The following is a 19272-nucleotide window of genomic DNA, read 5'->3' as shown; positions in this document are numbered from 1 at the left end:
AGAGGTCAGGGGAAAGGCTTGAGTTGGGGATATACAAAAGTAGGAAAAGGCACAGAACTGGATGAGATCACCAAGAAAGTTGGTGTAAATAGAGAAGAGGTCTAGGGCGGCCACCTTCACCCGCAAGATGACTCAATACATCTGGGTTAGGGCCCAGTCATCTGAATTTTTAAACAAGCTTCCCAAGTGACTGTGGTATAACTTCAAAATTTGAAAAATTCCACTGACAAATGTTAAGATATTTCTACTTTTTTTCTAACAATCCATTAAAATTTTTCATGAAAAACAAATACCTATCATAAATTAGACCATTAACTCCAAATTCCTTTAATTTCTTTCTGTTTTCAGGATCATTGGTATCATCACCCCAGCAGAATATGACCAGTCCCTTAGCTTTTGCCTCTTGAATATAGGATGGGTTTCTGAGAAGGTCTTCAGTATGTGCATTTATCCCCTAAAAGAAGAAAGATAAGTTACTCATGAAAGAGAAACTTATTATATGTATAAAATACATAACTAATAAGAACCTGCTGCAAAGCAGAATGGACAGGGAAAGAAAACGTTAGAATTTTTTCTTCCAATTTATGCGATCAAACAAGTTTACAATCTAACCGTTTTAGATGATTCATAAAAGCCACTCAGAAAACTAAACTACAAAACTTACTTAACCTAGGCCTGCAAGAAAATCTTTGTTGGTGGTGATCATTTAACTGCTTTTCAGTCTGAGATTTAATATCCTCATTTTAAGTAGAGCTACCTGCTCATTATACATAGGTCAAAACTAACCAAGTAGATGTTAAATTAATATATAACTTTATTTACTAGTGCTCTAAAACATTTTTAAAAAACAAATATTAAAATATTCAACCACAGCTTACCAGTAGATTTTCAAACTGTGCAAAGCTCATTGCAATGGGGGTTGTCCGAGATCTGAGGTCCATGAGTTCAGGGTAAATATCAGATTTCCCCTGAGTCAAAAATAATATGGGATATTTGTTCTGCTTTTGCCGAACCCTGAAAAAGACAGTTTAAAAAATACTTTTCATTGGGGAGATAACCATAACATATTGTTTTGAAATTTTAGAAAATACTAAAAATATAAAGAAACAAAATTTTAAAAGCATACTCATTACTGAGATATAACCACCATTAATGTGTATTGACTTTTAGTCAAAAAAAGAAAAATTTAAATTATTCTATACAAGAGTTAAAATATTCTCAGAAATGGGCAAAAAGAAATCCCTTGAGGGCTTACAATTTGGTAAGGAGGATATTATACATCTGTAAAATGAAACACAAGGCATGAGGTGCTATAACCCAGCGGGTGTGGAGGCCATCCCAGTAGAGACTATATACAATGGGACTGAGAAGACAAATCAAGGGTGAAGTCTGGGAACTTCCCCACCTCCAACTACAATCTCTGTGCCCTTAGTCCTAGCTACAGTCTAAGCATATAGGAGAAAAAGACTGAATTACTCACATTGTGCAAATATCTGCATCAAATGAAGAAAATACTATTCTCCTCTTCCCAGAATTTTCTAAGACAGTTTTTAAAATTATATCCAAAAACAGATTCATGTCAAAATATGTTGATAAGTTACCATCCCATATTCCATCCTATATAGAAGAATAGGAAAACAAAAGTCATTAAATACCTTAGAATCACAGTGCTAGGAAAAATTCTCGAGAACATTTAGTCCAACTCTTATTTTACAGATGAGAAAGCAAAGGCCTGTGTGAATTATTATCATAATCAGGTATAGAGACACTTATATACAAAGCAATTATAACATCAAAAGACTTTTGCTTTAATAAGGTTAACAAAATAAAAACTAAAACTCTGGAAATTTGAAATCTACCATGACTTTAAAATATTTTTATGCAATCTTCATAAACTATAAGTGGACAAAAAGACTCCACTTCGTTTGCTAACTCACTACCCCAAAAACCCTGGTAATTAAGAATTACCAGTTAAAAATCTCATTCTTTGAGTCTTAGGCATATCAAGTGCCCTCAATAAATAATAAAAATAATTTTCTAATTATAGCTAAGATACCAAGAGCCCTATTGATATTCAAATATTAAAAATTTTAAGTATTAGTCATTACAATAATTCTAAAAGTTCTGAAAACTAAAAATCACCTACTAGAAAAAGCATGGTTGTGCACTTGCATGTTATATGTTAGCCAGGACCGGCTTATCATAAATAGCTACATAGAAGACATGCTTTAAGGGCAGTTATAGATTATTCTGACCAGAACAAATACCAGGACTGCCCAATCATGATGCCTGGATTAACTACTTCCAATGTCCCCCCACCCCAATCAGCCCTCTTACCATGCAGCCTTATCCATTTACACATATCCCCATCTGATACATCCAAGTTGTTTTCCTCGACTAAAAGACTGTTAAGTTTCAGGAAGGCAAGGCTTTATTCTGTTTTCTTCACTACGTAAGCACAGAACTCAGAAAATGCCTGGCGCATAGCAGCTTTTCAATAATTATTGAACAAAAGAATGACTAAATTTCAGAGTGATTTAAAACATGTCTGCAGAAATTTCTTTTCCTGATTAATTATTACTAGCTACTGCCACTTAACAGAAAACTGCTTAGGCACTTATTTAAGGTATATATTGAGACGGGGGTTAAAAAAAAAAAACCAAAAAACTAATCAGAGTTATAAAGTTCTGACTGGCCACAGTTCTCACTGTTCACTTTATAAGTGTGCCCAGAAACCATCCATATTAATGTGCACATTAGACACATGTAAATTAGAATTTCTACTATAATACATTCATCACTACTTTTAAGAACTTAAATATTAGTGTAAGTGTAAGATATACTTTACTTCAAAGTTCCAACAAGCACTGTGCTTGCTGGAAGAAGCCACAATTTCAGTTTCATTTATTCCATTAAAACAAAGAGACAGGAATGAATGCATTTAAAGAAACAGGGGAGGGAGGAACGAAGAATGTGCCACATGGAAAATGACTTACCCTTTGTTGGCAGATCCATTTTATTTCTATGTTAAACCCTACATCTTCTGGCAAAGACTCTAAAACCTAGAGTTGTGTTTGTTGGTGGTAAATTTTGTTTCATTTTTGGTGAGATGAATGGTAGAATAAGAAGGAAAAAAGAAAAATGGATTAATTACAAAAAGCAAACTATAAGAAAACATATCACTAGTAAGGATAAAGTGTTTTGTGCCTTCAGCAAAAACCACTATCTTTTCTTATACTCAAACTGACAACCTGGTTGATGATTAAGTTGAATAAGAAAGTCAAAAGAAATTAAATAGCAAAGGCAGTAGTCTTTAGCAATATCTGTGATAATCGATCACTACTAACCGCAAAGATGATCCTGACCTAAAATCCTTTTCACCATCACTACTGAACAGCTAAAGTGAGCAGTAATAAGATAGGCAGCCTCATGAATTTAAAAAGACATTTGTCATGTTTTCTGAATTGCATTCAGGTATGTCAGTCTACTTTACTAAGATATGGTTATATGAAAAACCATGATTTCTAGCTTGCTGTGAAGGTGGTGATGCTTAACACCACAGTGATAACCTCCTGGAAAGATGTTAACTCCAAATTAAAGAGGCTCATAAATAAATAAGTCTATATCTATATAAATTAACAAATAATATAGTGTCAATATATCTAAATTATCTAGAAACTTTGGACTTCCCTGGTGGCACAGTGGTTAAGAATCTGCCTGCCAATGCTGGGGACACGGGTTCAAGTCCTGGTCTGGGAAGATCTCACATGCCACGGAGCAACTAAGCCTATGCGCCACAACTACTGAGCCTGCGTTTTAGAGCCCGTGAGCCACAACTGAGGCCCACACGCCTAGAGCCTGTGGTCTGCAACAAGAGAAGCCACTGCAATGAGAAGCCCGCGCATTGCAATGAAGAGTAGCCCCCGCTCGCCGGAACTAGAGAAAGCCCACGCACAGCAACGAAGACCCAATGCAGCCAAAAATAAATAAAATAAATTTATTAAAAAATAAAAACTAAATTATCTACACACTTTGCAGTAACACCACTTGGGCAGCATAACTAGAAAATCCAATCTAAAATATGAAGCTTGGGGCTTCCCTGGTGGCGCAGTGGTTGAGAGTCCGCCTGCCGATGCAGGGGACAAGGGTTCGGTTCGTGCCCCGGTCTGGGAAGATCCCACATGCCGCAGAGCGGCTGGGCCCGTGAACCATGGCCGCTGAGCCTGCGCGTCCGGAGCCTGTGCTCCACAACGGGAGAGGCCACAACAGTGAGAGGCCCGCGTACCGCAAAAAAAAAAATGAAGCTTGGTTATTAACTTACAATCAGCTGGTTTAGTCAGTATTTCAAAGTGTAGAAATCCTTAACATGTATAATATATATGGTATTTAATTTTATAATAGCAAATAGAAGAATGCTAACAGAGTAAGAACACAGCCTGGGACTCTGGTGACCTGGGATCTAGCCCGTGCTGCATGAAAAGTACAGTACCTAAAACAGGTTGTACTCAATCTCCTATGGGGCTTTTTGACTTTCTCCGAATTTCTCCGATACGTTTAGCCTTTTTTAGTTAACATACCTTCCACAATTTTACTGGACTAATGCAAAATCAGAAAAATAAGGACAATAGTGTATATTAGTGTTGAGATTGGTATACATCAAATTTGCAGGATTCCCCTTTATACTAAGATTGCGTTTGGCCTTTCTTTGGATTCAAACTTTCTGATTAAATTATAGTGATGGCAAAGTGAATGAATAAATGTGTGTTTATTTGGCTAAATGAAAGTTGCCAAACCTTTGATAAACAATTTTTTTAAAGCCTGTTTTTCTGTTCTATGAAATCACAAGTCTAGAAATCATGGAATTTCTAAGAACCAAACTATTTCAGAATTTTGGACTAGAAGGAATGACTTAGCTGGGCTTCATAAATATCTGAAAATTTATACAAATCATGCTCTAAATTCACTAAGACAATGTCTATTTTAGGGGCTCTCTTGTAGCATCCTTTTTGGAGGGTGAATAATCATGATAAACTGAAATTACCTATTTTTGCCTAAGAAGTCTATTGTACCTGACACATCACCAGAAAAAGACAGTGGAGAAGAGAAAAAATTAGGAAATGGAGCCAGCAAGAAAATGAGACTCAGCATGGCCAAAGAAGGTATCTGGTATTCGCGCAGGCTTGCCTGACGCTGTCAAAGGAATTCCTCTATGAATTGGGTCTAGTTTTTAAATGTTCATGCCAGTTTTTGTTACACATTTTCAGAATGAATACTTGAAATCTGTATTTCATTTTAAGTAACCAGGGTACTTATTTTCTTTGGTTGGGGAATTTCTCTCTAAAAGCTAAGGACCAGCCTTACATATTGTAAAAATGTCTCTCCCATCGTCACACTCCCCAACCCCTTTTCTGTGCCCTTTCCTTCCTGTTTATATACAGAAATATGTGAATTTCCTATTCTTACCAAATTAACCCAATGAGGTAGGAATTTTATTCATTTGAGCAAATAAGTTTCTCAAAAAAAAAAAAAGGCACCGTAGGCACACTTCACAAGAATGTATCTTCTCTAAAAAGCATCAAACATAAGTTTACATTAATGTTGTCTTTTACACAGCCTTTTTAGTGCCCATTTAAAAGACCATAATAAATTATTCAGATATAACAGAATAATGATAGCCTGCCCTAGTTTTCCTAAGGAACTTACCATCTTAAGAGAAGGAAATGGCTGATTTTCAGAAAAGGAATTTTCCTCCTCAACCACAGATTCTGAAAATTTAAATTACAAAAACTCAGTAGATAAATGCCATTTTATCACTAAGACCTTTTCCTAAATTCTGAAGGCAAAAAAAAAAAAGATGTAGTTATGAGATCCTTTCATATATAGTATTTTTGAAGGCTCCTGTATTTATTAATTTTAACCATTAAAACCCCCATTTTCAAAATAAGCATCCTTTATGAAGACTGGTTTACAACATTTAGTAGGAACATCACAGTTTATGACCTCAACAGTGATTATTTTCTTATAAAAACTGTAATATAATTTTAAGAAAGGAGTCACAAGCAGTGATTTGTTATTTCTCAGTGAAATTAAGGGCTGTGTAATCTTGCTAATACTTCTACTTGAGATATCAAGTTAGAAATTAAGAGAATCTATAGGTAGCATTACCATTTAATCCAAAATTGATTATGTCTCAAGGCGCACAAGAATTTTTTTCCAAAAGAGAAAAATTTTTATATCAAGATTAAAAAGAAAAATCACCCAGGAACAAACAAAAAGCAAAACAAAAATTACAACAAAAATAACCAACCCTAGTGCATTACAAATTCAAAAACTAAATCATGTAAAATTTTCCAGTCAAATAAATTAAAGGTAAAATTGATTTTACTACTAATAGTTATGAACTATTTACAAGCTTGTAAAGTCATATTTACGCTCTGAGAATAATCTTTGGAGTCTTTGGCACCTCACTAATTTCTTCATAAAGGCATTCCAACTATCCTGTTATCCTAAATGCAGATTAACATCTAATGAGTACCTACTATAACCAGAGTACTGTAAATGTTTCAGGGAATATAAAAACATTTCCCCCACCCTTGAGAGGTTTACATCCTGGAGGAAGAGAAAGGACATACAGAAAAATAAAGGGTTAAAGAAAGGACACACCAAGGCTAAAATGAATGTCACAGACTACTAAATTCTGTGGAAGTAGAAAGTAAAGTGGAATTACAAAGGGATTTTGTGGGTAGGACAAGCTTTGAGGAAACAGGCACAGAGTGGTTAAATAAAGTAACCGAGGTCACAGTTGGTAAATGCTAGAGCTGGTTTCAAATTCCTGGCTCTGGAGCCAGATTCTATACTTGATACATTCTGTACTTTGTAATGCTTAAGAATGTGTGGAAAGAGGGACCTCCCTGGTGACACAGTGGCTAAGACTCCGTGCTCCCAATGCAGGGGGCCCGGGTTCGATCCCTGGTCAGGGAACTAGATCCCACATGCATGCTGCAACTAAGAGTTCGCATGCCACACTAAGGAGCCTGTGTGCCACAACTAAGGAGCCCACCTGCCACAACTTAGGAGCCCACATGCCACAACTAAGAGGCCGGCGAGCTGCAACTAAGGAGCCCACCAGCTGCAACTAAGACCCAAATTAATTAATTAAATAAAAAAGAATGGATAGGTACAAAATTATAAAGAATTTTTGATCATCAAGCTAAGAAAATTCATAAAAGTGAAAAATCATGCTTACTATACATGACATGTATGCATTTGGCAATTAATACATATAAAGCCTTCATGTCTATAAAATTACATTTATATAACCCAGTATTATATTAAAGTCACCAAGAGTAAGTTAAAATGGATAAAGAAATTCATGATGCTAATTATGAAATGAAAACAGTGTTTTCACATTGGTACATACCTTTCAGTTCTTTAGATTTTAGTGCAGTCACATGAGTGAGCTAGAAAACACACACACACACACACACACACACAAAATGTAATCAGAAAAAAAGGCCTTAGTTTATGAAGATATGGTTAATAGAACTATAACTTGAAAAGCTAGCAAGTTAGGAGAAATTATAAAATGTAGAATCATCAGTTTAATAAGAATAAGCACTTACCACTGTACATATTTTATATTTACATACATATGCATAAGACCATGATCAAATACCCAAGTAGGGGAGAATATAAAAATTATTAGGTTAGGAAACTGTTTATACTCAATCAACCAATAATTTAGGTATCTAATGAGAATAAGAAGAGGGATCATGTAAAATTACATAGTAAAATACAGGAGGATTTTAGATAGTAGCATAGCTATAAAAATCAACAATAGCATAGAAGGCTAAGTATAAAATAAAAAAGAGCCAAAGCAGACCAGAGACAACCTAAGATTATGGCTAGCCCCTATGGCCTATAAAGACTTATAGCCCATCTCCTTCAAAAAAGCAAAAAAAAAGATGGGGTCCATAGAAACTGTTAAAGAAGACAGATGGATGAGCACGAACCCATTCTTCCTAACAGAACAGAAAACCAAAGCACAGACTCAGTACATGCTGTATGTATCTAGTCATCCCCATGCACAAAGAGAACATTACTATATACAAACAAGTACAAATAGTCCTAAAACTAAAAGCTAATTTACGTTTTACATTATTATTACTACCTTTAACAACTGGAGTTGGTCAAAGGTTAATTCTTTCACTGGAATTTCAAATAATTCAACTGGATCAGCATCAAATTTCTAAAAGAGAAAATTGGGCCCCACGTTATTACTGAATGTTTACTCTAAACTGGCCTAATATCTCAATTTACTGATGAGAATAACAGCTTGGTGGCCTCAGTGAGCCCATGCAGGGGAGCCCTTGCTACCGAACACCACCTCCCAGCTTAAATTCTGGCTTTTGTTTTTAATGTAGGTGGGAGTGCCTGGAAGAAAACAGCTGGGAAGAAGCTGTAGCACTAAAGACACACTGAGAACCAAGCCACAAGTCAGTCATTTCCCCTATTTCCTGTCATGCTGTATACATTTTATTTGACACATATCCATGCTACAGGACTAGGAAATCAACAGGCATGCAGGATCTAAGGATTAGTTTCTATCAGTAAGTTTCTAAACCTTTTAAACTGAAGTTTGGTTAAAAACAGCCACAGAAATCAACTGTCATGAAAAAATCGTCTGGTTAGCTGTAAGTAGTAATATTTAATAGGAACCCTAATCTATTATAAATGCTTTGCCAAGGAGCAAATCTGTTTTATTAGATTTTAATATCATATCAAATGTCACACTGTTTAGGCACTTCTATCTTAAGAAAATGAGTTAATGTACCACCAATAAATCATCAATCCAACAAATATATTAAAATCCGTTACATTTATATTCATTCATGTATATATAGTATGAGGCTATATACGTATAAATTTCTTCTGGAAGGACACGCAAGAAACTATTAAGAGAAAGGAGTACCACCAAGGAGAAAAAGTAAAGGAAGATTTACTTTTCATTTCATAATCTTCTGAACTACTTATAATTTTATAAATGAACATAAATTGGTTTTTTAAGGAAAATACCAACTTAAAAATTAATACTAAAAAATATATAATTTATTGCTTTCATTCTGCAATTAACTGAACCAGGTTCAACTTAAGAGCAGGACGAATTCTGGTGAAAACTGGGGATCAGTTATACTCTTCAATTAGCCCTCATGGATTTTTAGAAATTACAGCTAGAGTCATTAATCTCAATCTTGGTTAGTGAGTTCCTTCACCACTCCATTCCTTCTCATTTCGCTTTGCATTAACATTTCCCCACAGCAAAAAAAACCTGCCCCAATTCTATTAAGTAATTCTACTTCTGTCATCTAAATAGGTGCACCTCGGAAATTCCCGGGAGGTCCAGTGGTTAGGACTCAGTGCTCTCCACTGCCAAAGGCCCAGGCTGAATCCCTGGTCAGGGAACTAAGATCCCACAAGCCACGCAGCGTGGCCCCCCCAAAATAAATAAATTTAAACAAATAAATAAATAAATTTAAACAAACAAATAGGTGCATCACCTTCCTTCCTTCTCCTAATACCCTTTCACAGAAAGGGAAGGGTCCTTTTCTATAAATGATAATAATCCAAACTGATACGACTGTTTAGAATCCACTAGCAGGCAGAGCTAGGTGCCTTGTCATAGGTGCCTTGCATACTACACCAATGCAGTGTCTGATACATGTTAGCAAATCAAACTTTATTTATCTTGAAGTATACTTAAGTTACAATATTGTGTTACTTTCAGGTGTATAGAAAAGTGATTGTTATACTTTTATATATGTGTGTATACATATATAAGTAATTATGTATCTATTCTTTTTCAGATTCTTTTCCATTACAGGTTATAAGATATTGAATATTGTTCCCTATGCTGTACAATAGGACCTTGTTTATCTATTTTATATATAGTAGTTTGTATCTGCTAATTCCAAACTCTTGATTTATACCTCAGCCACCCCTTTTCCCCTTTGGTAACCATAACTTTGTTTTCTAAGTCTGTTTTTGTTTTGTAAATAAGTTCATTTGTGTCATATTTTAGATTATACATGTAAGTGATATCATATGGTATTTGTCTTTATTTTTCTAACTTACTTCAATTAGTATGATAATCTCTAGGTCCATTCATATCACTATAAATGGCATTATTTTATTCTTTTTATGGCTGAGTAGTATTCCATTGTATGTGTGCATATCTTTACACATTCATCTGTATCCATTCATCTGTCCATGGACATTTAGCCATGTCTTGGCTATTGTGAAGAGTGCTGCAATGAACACTGGGGTGCATGTATTTTTTCGAACTATAGTTTTCTCCAGACATCCCAGGATTGGGATTGCAGGATCATATAGTAACTTAATTTTTTAGTTTTTTGAGGAACCTCCATACTGGCTGCACCAATTTACTTCCCACCAACAGTGTAGGAAGGTTCCCTTTTCTCCATACCCTCTCCAGCATTTATTATTTTTAGACTTTTTGATGATGGCCATTCTGATTGGTGTGAGGTGATAACCTCATTGCAGTTTTGATTTGCGTTTCTCTAACAATTAGAGATACTGAGCATCTTTTCATGTGCCTGTTGGCCATCTGTATGTCTTCTTTGGAGAAATGTCTATTTAGTTCTGCCCACTTTTTGATCGGGATTTTTTTTTTTGATATTAAGCTGTATGGGCTCTTTGTATATTTTGGAAATTAATCCCTTGTCAGTAGCATCATTTGCAAATATTTTCTCCTAGTCAGTAGGTTGTCTTTTTGTTTTGTTTATGGTTTCCTTTGCTGTGCAAGAGCTTTAAAGTTTAATTAGGTCCCGTTTGTTTATTTTTGTTTTTATTTCCATTAGTCTAGGATACAGATCCAAAAAAATATTGCTGCAATTTATGTCAAACATTCTGCCTATGTTTTCCTCTAAGAGTTTTATAGTATCTGGTCTTACATTTAGGTCTTTAATCCAATTTCAGTTTATTCTTATATATGGTGTTAGAGAATGTTCTAATTCATTCTTCCACACGCAGCTGTCAAGTTTTCCCAGCCTTAACTTTAGATCAACACAACGGAAAATGATACCCAACACAGTTTTAAAGAAAATGCCAAAGAAAAGGGTTTTTAAAGGACCCTCCTAGTTTAAGTCCCTGAGAAATCACTTGGTTAACTTGTATACTGAAGTCCAGATGCTATATAATTATTACAATTATTTCCGTACAACAGTAATTATAATTTTAAAGAAATTATATGCTTTTTAAATCTCCTTCTGGACTTTCTCCTCTATCATGCCCTCTTTTCCATTCTCACTGTCTCTACTCCAGTTCTGGCTTGTCTTAAGGTTTGGCCCACATTTCCACTCCCCTTGTCTCTAGTCTCTGTCCTCTTAAGTTGTCCTTACATCAGGTATCAAAATATTCATCTGAAAGTTTACTTCTAAAACATTTCCCTACTTGGTTCAAAAGTCTTTCAAAAGAAGTCCCTAGCTCCTAAGTCTAAACCCCTGAGGCTCTCCACTATCTGGCTCCGAAGCACTTCTCCAATTTTATTTTTCACTGTGGCTCTTACCACTAGTCAAATCATATAAGCTTATTAACTTGAGAAAAAGCTTGAAGCAAAAAGAGAAAGGAGCCTGAAAACAAACACTCTGATAGCTTCCTTTCCTGCCTCAACAGAGGGACAGTGGCAGAATGATACAGAAACCACGTGTAATATCCTTTTTGTTAAATAGCATTAAAAAAAGAAAATTCAGCCATACAGAGAAAATACTCTAGAAAATTAATTCCTGACTCCTCCCTCTCTCTTGATGTTGTAGGAAGGAGCTTGAGAGAGGAAAGAACTGGCAGTAATTCCCTAAGAAAATGAACTAACCAACTCTATTAAATAAATAATTAAATATATAGTCATCCATCAGTATCTGCAGGGGATTGGTTCCAGGACTCTTCACAGATACCAAAATCTACAGATGCTCATGTCCCTTATATAAAATGGCATAGTATGTGTATACAAAACTTCCTAGTTTTAAAACCTACTGTCTAACTGTAAGAGTTTAAAATAAAGGAATTTCTACATACCTTTTTCATAGTCAAACAACAGGTCAGATCATGATACACTACAGGCACAAAATCTTTTGAAAGATGTACATCAAATTCTACAAAGGCTGCACCCTGACAGAAATAGAAGAAACAAGTATTTGAAAAATATTATCTGGCCCACGATACATCTAAAACTATAAGAACATGAGAAATTTATTGTTCACCATAAAATTACAGACTTGTACACACAAAACTTCTTCATGAATCATTTAATGCTATACTTCAAGCTTTTCTAAAAGGTAATTTCTTCTTTTAAAACAATTATAATTTCTTTTTTGCAATAGCACACCAATTTTTTCCTGGCAAAAAAATGGGTTCTGATCCTACTCGAACACACCCTGGGGCCCTTCTGTGGCAGTGGACAGCCTCCACCAGTGTCACCTCTGCTATTGCTATTAGCAGAAATGGCGCCTGGAGCATGGCTACCTCGCACCTCATTGCCCCTACACACCTCAGATGGACAGGGGAACCTCAACGGTGAGGTGGGAACAAGAATAAGCTTCAGTCTCTTAGCTCTGCTCCTTGGTGCACTTGAGCAGTACACTTTACAACCTTTCTTAATAAAACCTCAATAATCAGATTAAAGAGGAAACTGTAACTTCTGCTGAAAAGAAAGAGAAAGCAGAAATGGGCAACAAGAATGATGCATATGCCAAATTTCCTAATAGAAGCCTAAACAGAAGAAAGGTGGACACAAATTAGACTTAAGTCAGATCCATCATGACATATGAATTAATCCAAATAAAGGCTGAGAACATAAAGTGACATACAAATTTGTGCATTCACTAAAAGAAAGCCAGCTGGGATCAAAGAATACAAGGTTTGAGGATTCTGTAATGTGTCTATGGTCCAGACAAGTGCTGTATAAGAATGGATGGACACGTTTCCATCCCTTACCCTAGCTTTAGGTCAAGGAAGATGCTCAACTTTTCAGTACGTATGGATCAGAGACTAGAACAAAAGGAGCCTACTTCCTCAATGACTTCTGAAGCAGGAAATAAGCTTAGCTCCTTCTATTGTCAACAAGACAATGACACAAATCATTTTTACCAAAGAGAACAAACCCTATGTCCCCTAAATAGTTACAATGATTAAAAGAAATTATAGCTTTCCAGTTTAAAAGTTTAATTTTACATGATCACCATCCTTTAGAAAGATAAATTTACTAAGAGGTAAAACTTGATCTCAAAATTCATGTGTAAGGGACTTCCCTGGCAATCCAGTAGTTAAGACTCCACGCTTCCATTGCAGGGGTGCAGGTTCGATCCCTGGTCAGGGAACTAATCCCGCATGCCGTGCAGTGCAGCCAAAAATTTTAAAAAAAAGAAAAAATTCATGTGTGAGCAAGCTTTAAGAAATAAGCCAATAATAACCAAAATCTCTTCAAAGATGTCTTTAACATTAAAATCAAACCAGATTTTCATAACTAACATAAGATCCATAAAAGTACAAAGGGTTTCGACAGAAGAAAAGGGCTTAATGAAATCCTCTCTCAAAAAGCAGAGACCCTAGGGCTTCCCTGGTGGTGCAGTGGTTGAGAGTCCGCCTGCCGATGCAGGGGACACGGGTTCGTGCCCCGGTCTGGGAAGATCCCACATGCCACGGAGCGGCTAGGCCCGTGAGCCATGGCCGCTGGGCCTGCACGTCCGGAGCCTGTGCTCCACAACGGGAGAGGCCACAACAGTGAGAGGTCCACATACCGCAAACAAAACAAAAAAGCACAGACCCTAAAAATTCTTTATCAGGGATCTTCATGTGTTGACAGCTAATAAAACCACGCTTAGATTACTTAGCTACAGTGAACTAAAACTCGTTCCAAATAATGACCTACAGCACAACATACTCACAGATTTAATATCCTTTCAATACAAAAACAGAACTATCCACTATTAACATTTTTAAATATCAAAATAATTATGATAATCAATCTAATATGTCATGAAATATAAAATGCATCATTATTTTATATACCACTAAGAGGGAGAAAAAACAATGCCAATCAAACCATGACAAGCTAAAACAGCTGTAAAACTATCCCAATTTTAGAGATATTAAAATATGAAAAAAGTATGTCTTAGAATAGATGTTTGCTCATATAAGTGATAAAGTTAAACATATGACAAATCAAATTTATTTGGTGAACTATTTTAAAAAAGGCTAAGTTTAAGGCATGTGGAGGACACTGGGGAAAAAAAACAAAATAAAATGAGATGTTCCTCCATTTTTCCCTTAGTTTAACTTGAGAACATGAGGCTTAACTTGAGGTACAGTGGAATGTGGGGGGAAATAATGCAGGTTCTTGATTAAAAATGTCAAGTTTCAGGTGCTGAAAAAACTAAAAGCTGAAAAAAGAAAAAAGGACTATCTCTGAATAATTACATAAAAGGAGTTAAGAAATTCAACATAATCAAGTTGGTATACAGGATGCAAACTGACAGACTTCAAAAAGTGTTACATAAAATCACTATCAGGGCTTTCCTGGTGGTGCAGTGGTTGAGGGTCCGCCTGCCGATGCAGGGGACACGCGTTTGTGCCCCAGTCCAGGAAGATCCCACATGCCACGGAGCGGCTGGGCCCATGAGCCATGGCCGCTGAGCCTGCGTGTCCGGAGCCTGTGCTCCGCAACGGGAAAGGCCGCAACAGTGAGAGGCCCGCATACCACACACACACAAAAAAAATCACTATCAAATCCTTCTGTAAACATTATTTCCAAAGTGAGTATCTAAATAAGCATAGTAATTCAATTGATGAAATGCAGTGCTTAATGCGGAATGTTTTTCATGCCTCAAACACTTAAAATGTTATCTCAAAAAAAAAGGATGCTTAAAAAACAAACAAATGGGACAGAATTAAACTTAAAAGCTTTTGCACAGCAAAGCAAACCATCAATGAAACGAAAAGACAACCTACTGAATGGGAGAAAATATTTGCACGTGATTATGACTCATAAGGAGTTAATATCCAACATATATAAAAAGCTTATGCAACTCAACATCAAAAAAACAAACCACCCAAGTAAAAAACTGGCAGAAGAAATGAACTGACATTTTTCCAAAGAGGAAATGCAGATGGCCAACAGGCACATGAAAAGATGCTCAGGGACTTCCCTGGTGACGCAGTGGATAAGACTCCGTGCTCCCAATGATGGGGGCCCAGGTTCGATCCCTGGTCAGAGAACTAGATCCCATATGCATGCCACAACTAAGAGTTCGCATGCCACAACTAAGGAGCCTGCCTACTGCAACTAAGACCTGGTGCAACCAAATAAATACATAAATATTTTTTTTAAAAAAAGATGCTCAGCATCACTAATCATTAGGGAAATGCAAATCAAAACTACAATGAGTTATCACCTCACAACTGTCAGAATGGCTATCATCAAAAAGAACACAAATACAAATGTTGGAAAGGATGTAAAGAAAAGGGAGCCCTCCTACACTGTTGATGGGAATGTAAACTGGTGTAGCCACTGTGGCAAACAGTATGGAGGTTTTTCAAAAAATTAAAAACAGAACTACTATATGATCCGGCAATTCCACTCCAGAGTATACAAAGAAAACAAAAACACTAATTCGAAAAGGCATATGCACTCCAATGTTCACAGCACATTAGTTACAACTGCCAAGATATGGGAGCAACCTAAGTGAATGGATAAAGAAGGGGTGTGTGTGTGTGTGTGTGTGTGTGTGTGTGTGTGTGTGTGTGTGTGTGTGTGTGTGTGTGTGTGTGTACACATACACACACACACACACACACCAATGGAATACTGCTCAACCACAGAAAAAGGGTGACATTTTGCCATTTGTAATAACATGGATGGACTTGGAGGGTATTATGCTAAGTGAAATAAGTCAGAGAAAGACAAATACTGTATGACATCACTTAGGTGGAATCTAAAGAACATAACAACGAGTGAATATAACAAAAAAGAAACAGACTCACAGATATAGAGAACAAATTAGTGGTTACCAGTGGGGAGAGGGAAGGTGGAAGGAGGGGCAATAAAGGGGTAGGGGGTTAAGTGGTACAAACAATGAGGTTTAAAATAAGCTACAAGGATATATTGTACAACATGGGGAATACAGCAAATATTTTATAATAACTATAAATGGAGAATAATCTTTAAAAATTGTGAATTACTATATTGTATAGCTGTAATTTATATAATATACATCAACTATACTTCAAATTAATTAATTAATTTTTTTAAGAGGATGCTTAGGATTCCATTAACTTCAATCTTCACCATGAATCTAAATAAAAATGCCTAGAAATACTTTACCTTCACTTAGAAATATATTCAGAAAAAGCATAAATATTCTCCCTTTTAACCTATTAATGCAGACTGAAGGAAGCTCTCCAGGCCTACATTTCTCTACCTTTCTACCTTTGGACCATCAGTCCAAAGTTGTCTAAAGAAAGAGAGATTCACTTACATGACTAGCAGCATTTCTTAAAGAAGCAATAGTATTTTCCTGAACTTTAGCAAGCCTGCAAGAAAAGAAATATATAGAAATATAGTTATCATTACTATAGAAAAAAAAAATTTAGTAAAGAAGTCAACTACATTTTAAACAATGGACATAGTACTTATTCTCCATTTTGAGGCTAACTTTGCCATCCCCAAAATAAGACTGTGACCATGACTTAGTTGGTGTGTGCATTCATTCCATAAATCAAGCTCTAACAATTTTAGGTATTTACAAGCTGAATACAGATATATCCTATACCACCCCATACCTCCCCAAGTGAGGTGACCAGTTAAGGAAAACAATCCTTTGCAATGGGCATGAAGTAGTGGAGAAACTTGCTCCCTGCATTGAAGCCTCAGGTGACTTGATACTGGCAGACCAGGGAAGGGTGGAAAAAGGCAGACACACCAACAGGGTGAAAGAACGGAAACTGTACTGAGAACTGGTGAGGAAACTAAGACCCTGAGAGAACAACATGCTGAAAGTCAGGACCACAACACAGACACACTGATATCATCAGGCTGACTGCATCAAGCTCTCCCCTCCTGGCTTTCTAGTTTTAATGTCTCTCTCATCAATTCAGCAGAATACTAAAAAGACTGACCAGAATCTTACAAGAGAGTTAGTCTCTAATTAATTTGAACTGGAAACCCCAATTACCAAATTACATTTAAATCCCAGGGTAATAATTAAAAGGATCGTTTGACCTTTTAGTTGGTCAAACCTACTTAACCTTATCAAGCATGAGCTACCAAATGCTAGTACTACTCAAATATTCAACCTACTGAGCAGTTGTTGTAGAATTTCCTGCACCTCGATGTCCAACATCCAATGGTATTCTTGGCTTCCAATACTTGGAAAATGAAGATTTCATGTCACAATTGTATCCTGGTAACGGCTTAATAATTATATAGTCAACTTTCATATGAAAAAAGGGGGAAGGGAAATAAAGACAATTAAAAAGGCTATGATGAGCTCAATTACACTTAAAAACCATTCAAAACAACTTTATCAATCGATCAAATAGAAAGAAATCAAGTCAAAACGCATTCAAATTAAAGCTTCCAGAAAATTAGGTATGTCTTTATTGTTACTGTGTTTGTTAATATTCTAAAACAATTTATTAATTCTTTACCATTCTCAAAAGCTCAATTTGAAACTAATTGAAATCCTAACTTAATCTGCTTATTTGTAAAGGGTCACCCTGCTTCTCCAGGCTTACCTCTCACTTTGCCTATTGTTTTTCTGGAATTTCTGCTCATGATGGGAAGAGTAAGGATTCCAGCACTCTTCCCACTCTCTGCAATGGTGGATGATAAGAGGCACGCTGTACCCACATGTCCAGGAAGAGTGTCGCCCTGAACTATGTGTTCACTGAGATCTTCCTGAAAAATGAGGTTAAGAATAACCCAAATTCTTATACTTCAATATTTTCCATTTAAAGATCAAAAGACATCCTTTAAAATCAACTCAGAATCTATGGAGGAAGATCAGTATGAAACACAACCAAATTTATATTCAGGTACTTTAGATAGCTTTGTTGTAATGAGTAACACATTTTCTTTTAGTATATAAAGATATTTAGTATATAGTATATTTAAGATTTTATGTGTTACTTTATTGATCAAAACTGTTGATTTGCACTTCTGATACTCTAACATGTATTAGGCGAATATAAAGCTCAGACTGAAAGTTTCTAAGTACTTTTACATTCCAAGACTAAGATATACCTGTAGTGACTTTTAATGTATATTTTATTCTTTAAAAATGCATCTACACAGATGACACAGAGGGATAGGACACCAAATACTCAACTTTGAGATTATACAGCATATTTCATCCACCTAGTCTATGAATAAATTTGTATTTCCAAAACTGCTAACCAAATGAAAGGGAAGTTAGGCTGCTCGAGAGATTATTAAGAGGTAGGTACTAAAAGAACAAGGAAATGTTCAACCAAAACCTCATATTTTTAGAATAAAATTCTCCCAGATCTTATTAATTAGGCAAGATCTAATTATAAGGTTATAACTTTATTATAAGTGTTACTTACTGGATTCTAATCCATCCTGAATTTTGCTTTTTTAAGAAACGGTGGCTAGGTGCTACTGTTGGGCAAGGAATATTCCCTACTCTCAAAAAGCTAAACTCTAATCTAGTGGAAATGAGAGTGGAAACACCAAAGAGCCAGGACCTTAGGGGAGGACCCAGTGTTATTCGTGAGGAGCAGCTGAACAGCCCATAAGCAGAGAGCTCTAGTGTAAAGTGGCACAAGCAGCTCTGGAAAGTTGGCAGCACAGACTCTGAATAACCTGGCACAATTTTCATAGCAACTATTTTTTCTTACATATTTATACTATCAAGTAAAGTTGCAAAAATGGGTCCACTGTTACAATGAATTCTTATAAAATGCTTCAATAAACCACAGACTTCAGTCATAAAGGACTCAATCATGCTAGTTACATCAGTTTGCCACCAAAAGTTACACAGCCTGCACTTCTCTCTATCCTTGGAAGCTCCTCTGGATACAATTCATTTATATTTAGAATAGACACAGACATCAAGACATCTGGTCTTGATTTAAAACATCAATTCTGAATTCTGCAGCCTGTGGAATGAAACCCCATTCACAGAAAGACAGACAAAATGAAAAGGCAGAGGACTACGTACCAGATGAAGGAACAAGATA

General features: G+C 36.0%; 1 protein-coding gene across 3 annotated transcripts in view; it reads right to left on the bottom strand.

Moving 5' to 3' along the window:
- Positions 1-19272, bottom strand: part of GPCPD1 (glycerophosphocholine phosphodiesterase 1) — a 63266-nt gene that overhangs the window by 15780 nt on the left and 28214 nt on the right. For 2 of the 3 annotated variants that reach the window (XM_027118220.1, XM_027118223.1), the window contains 11 exons: positions 17806-17968; positions 17369-17501; positions 16548-16602; positions 12091-12183; positions 8171-8248; positions 7421-7460; positions 5704-5765; positions 2997-3062; positions 1481-1617; positions 879-1014; positions 294-454 (listed from right to left, as the gene is read on the bottom strand). In XM_027118220.1, coding sequence (XP_026974021.1) covers positions 294-454; positions 879-1014; positions 1481-1617; positions 2997-3062; positions 5704-5765; positions 7421-7460; positions 8171-8248; positions 12091-12183; positions 16548-16602; positions 17369-17501; positions 17806-17968 — 1124 coding nt within the window. The remainder of the gene's footprint in view (positions 1-293; positions 455-878; positions 1015-1480; positions 1618-2996; positions 3063-5703; positions 5766-7420; positions 7461-8170; positions 8249-12090; positions 12184-16547; positions 16603-17368; positions 17502-17805; positions 17969-19272) is intronic. The other variant, XM_027118222.1, reaches the window with a different exon arrangement.

Source organism: Aethalodelphis obliquidens, unplaced genomic scaffold (assembly GCF_003676395.1).
Source record: "Aethalodelphis obliquidens isolate GAN/ISIS:26980383/991018 unplaced genomic scaffold, ASM367639v1 scaffold18, whole genome shotgun sequence".
Classification (NCBI taxonomy): Eukaryota; Metazoa; Chordata; class Mammalia; order Artiodactyla; family Delphinidae; genus Aethalodelphis; species Aethalodelphis obliquidens.
The sequence above is the reverse complement of the archived record's forward strand: the minus strand, read 5'-3'. Positions and strand labels throughout refer to the sequence as shown.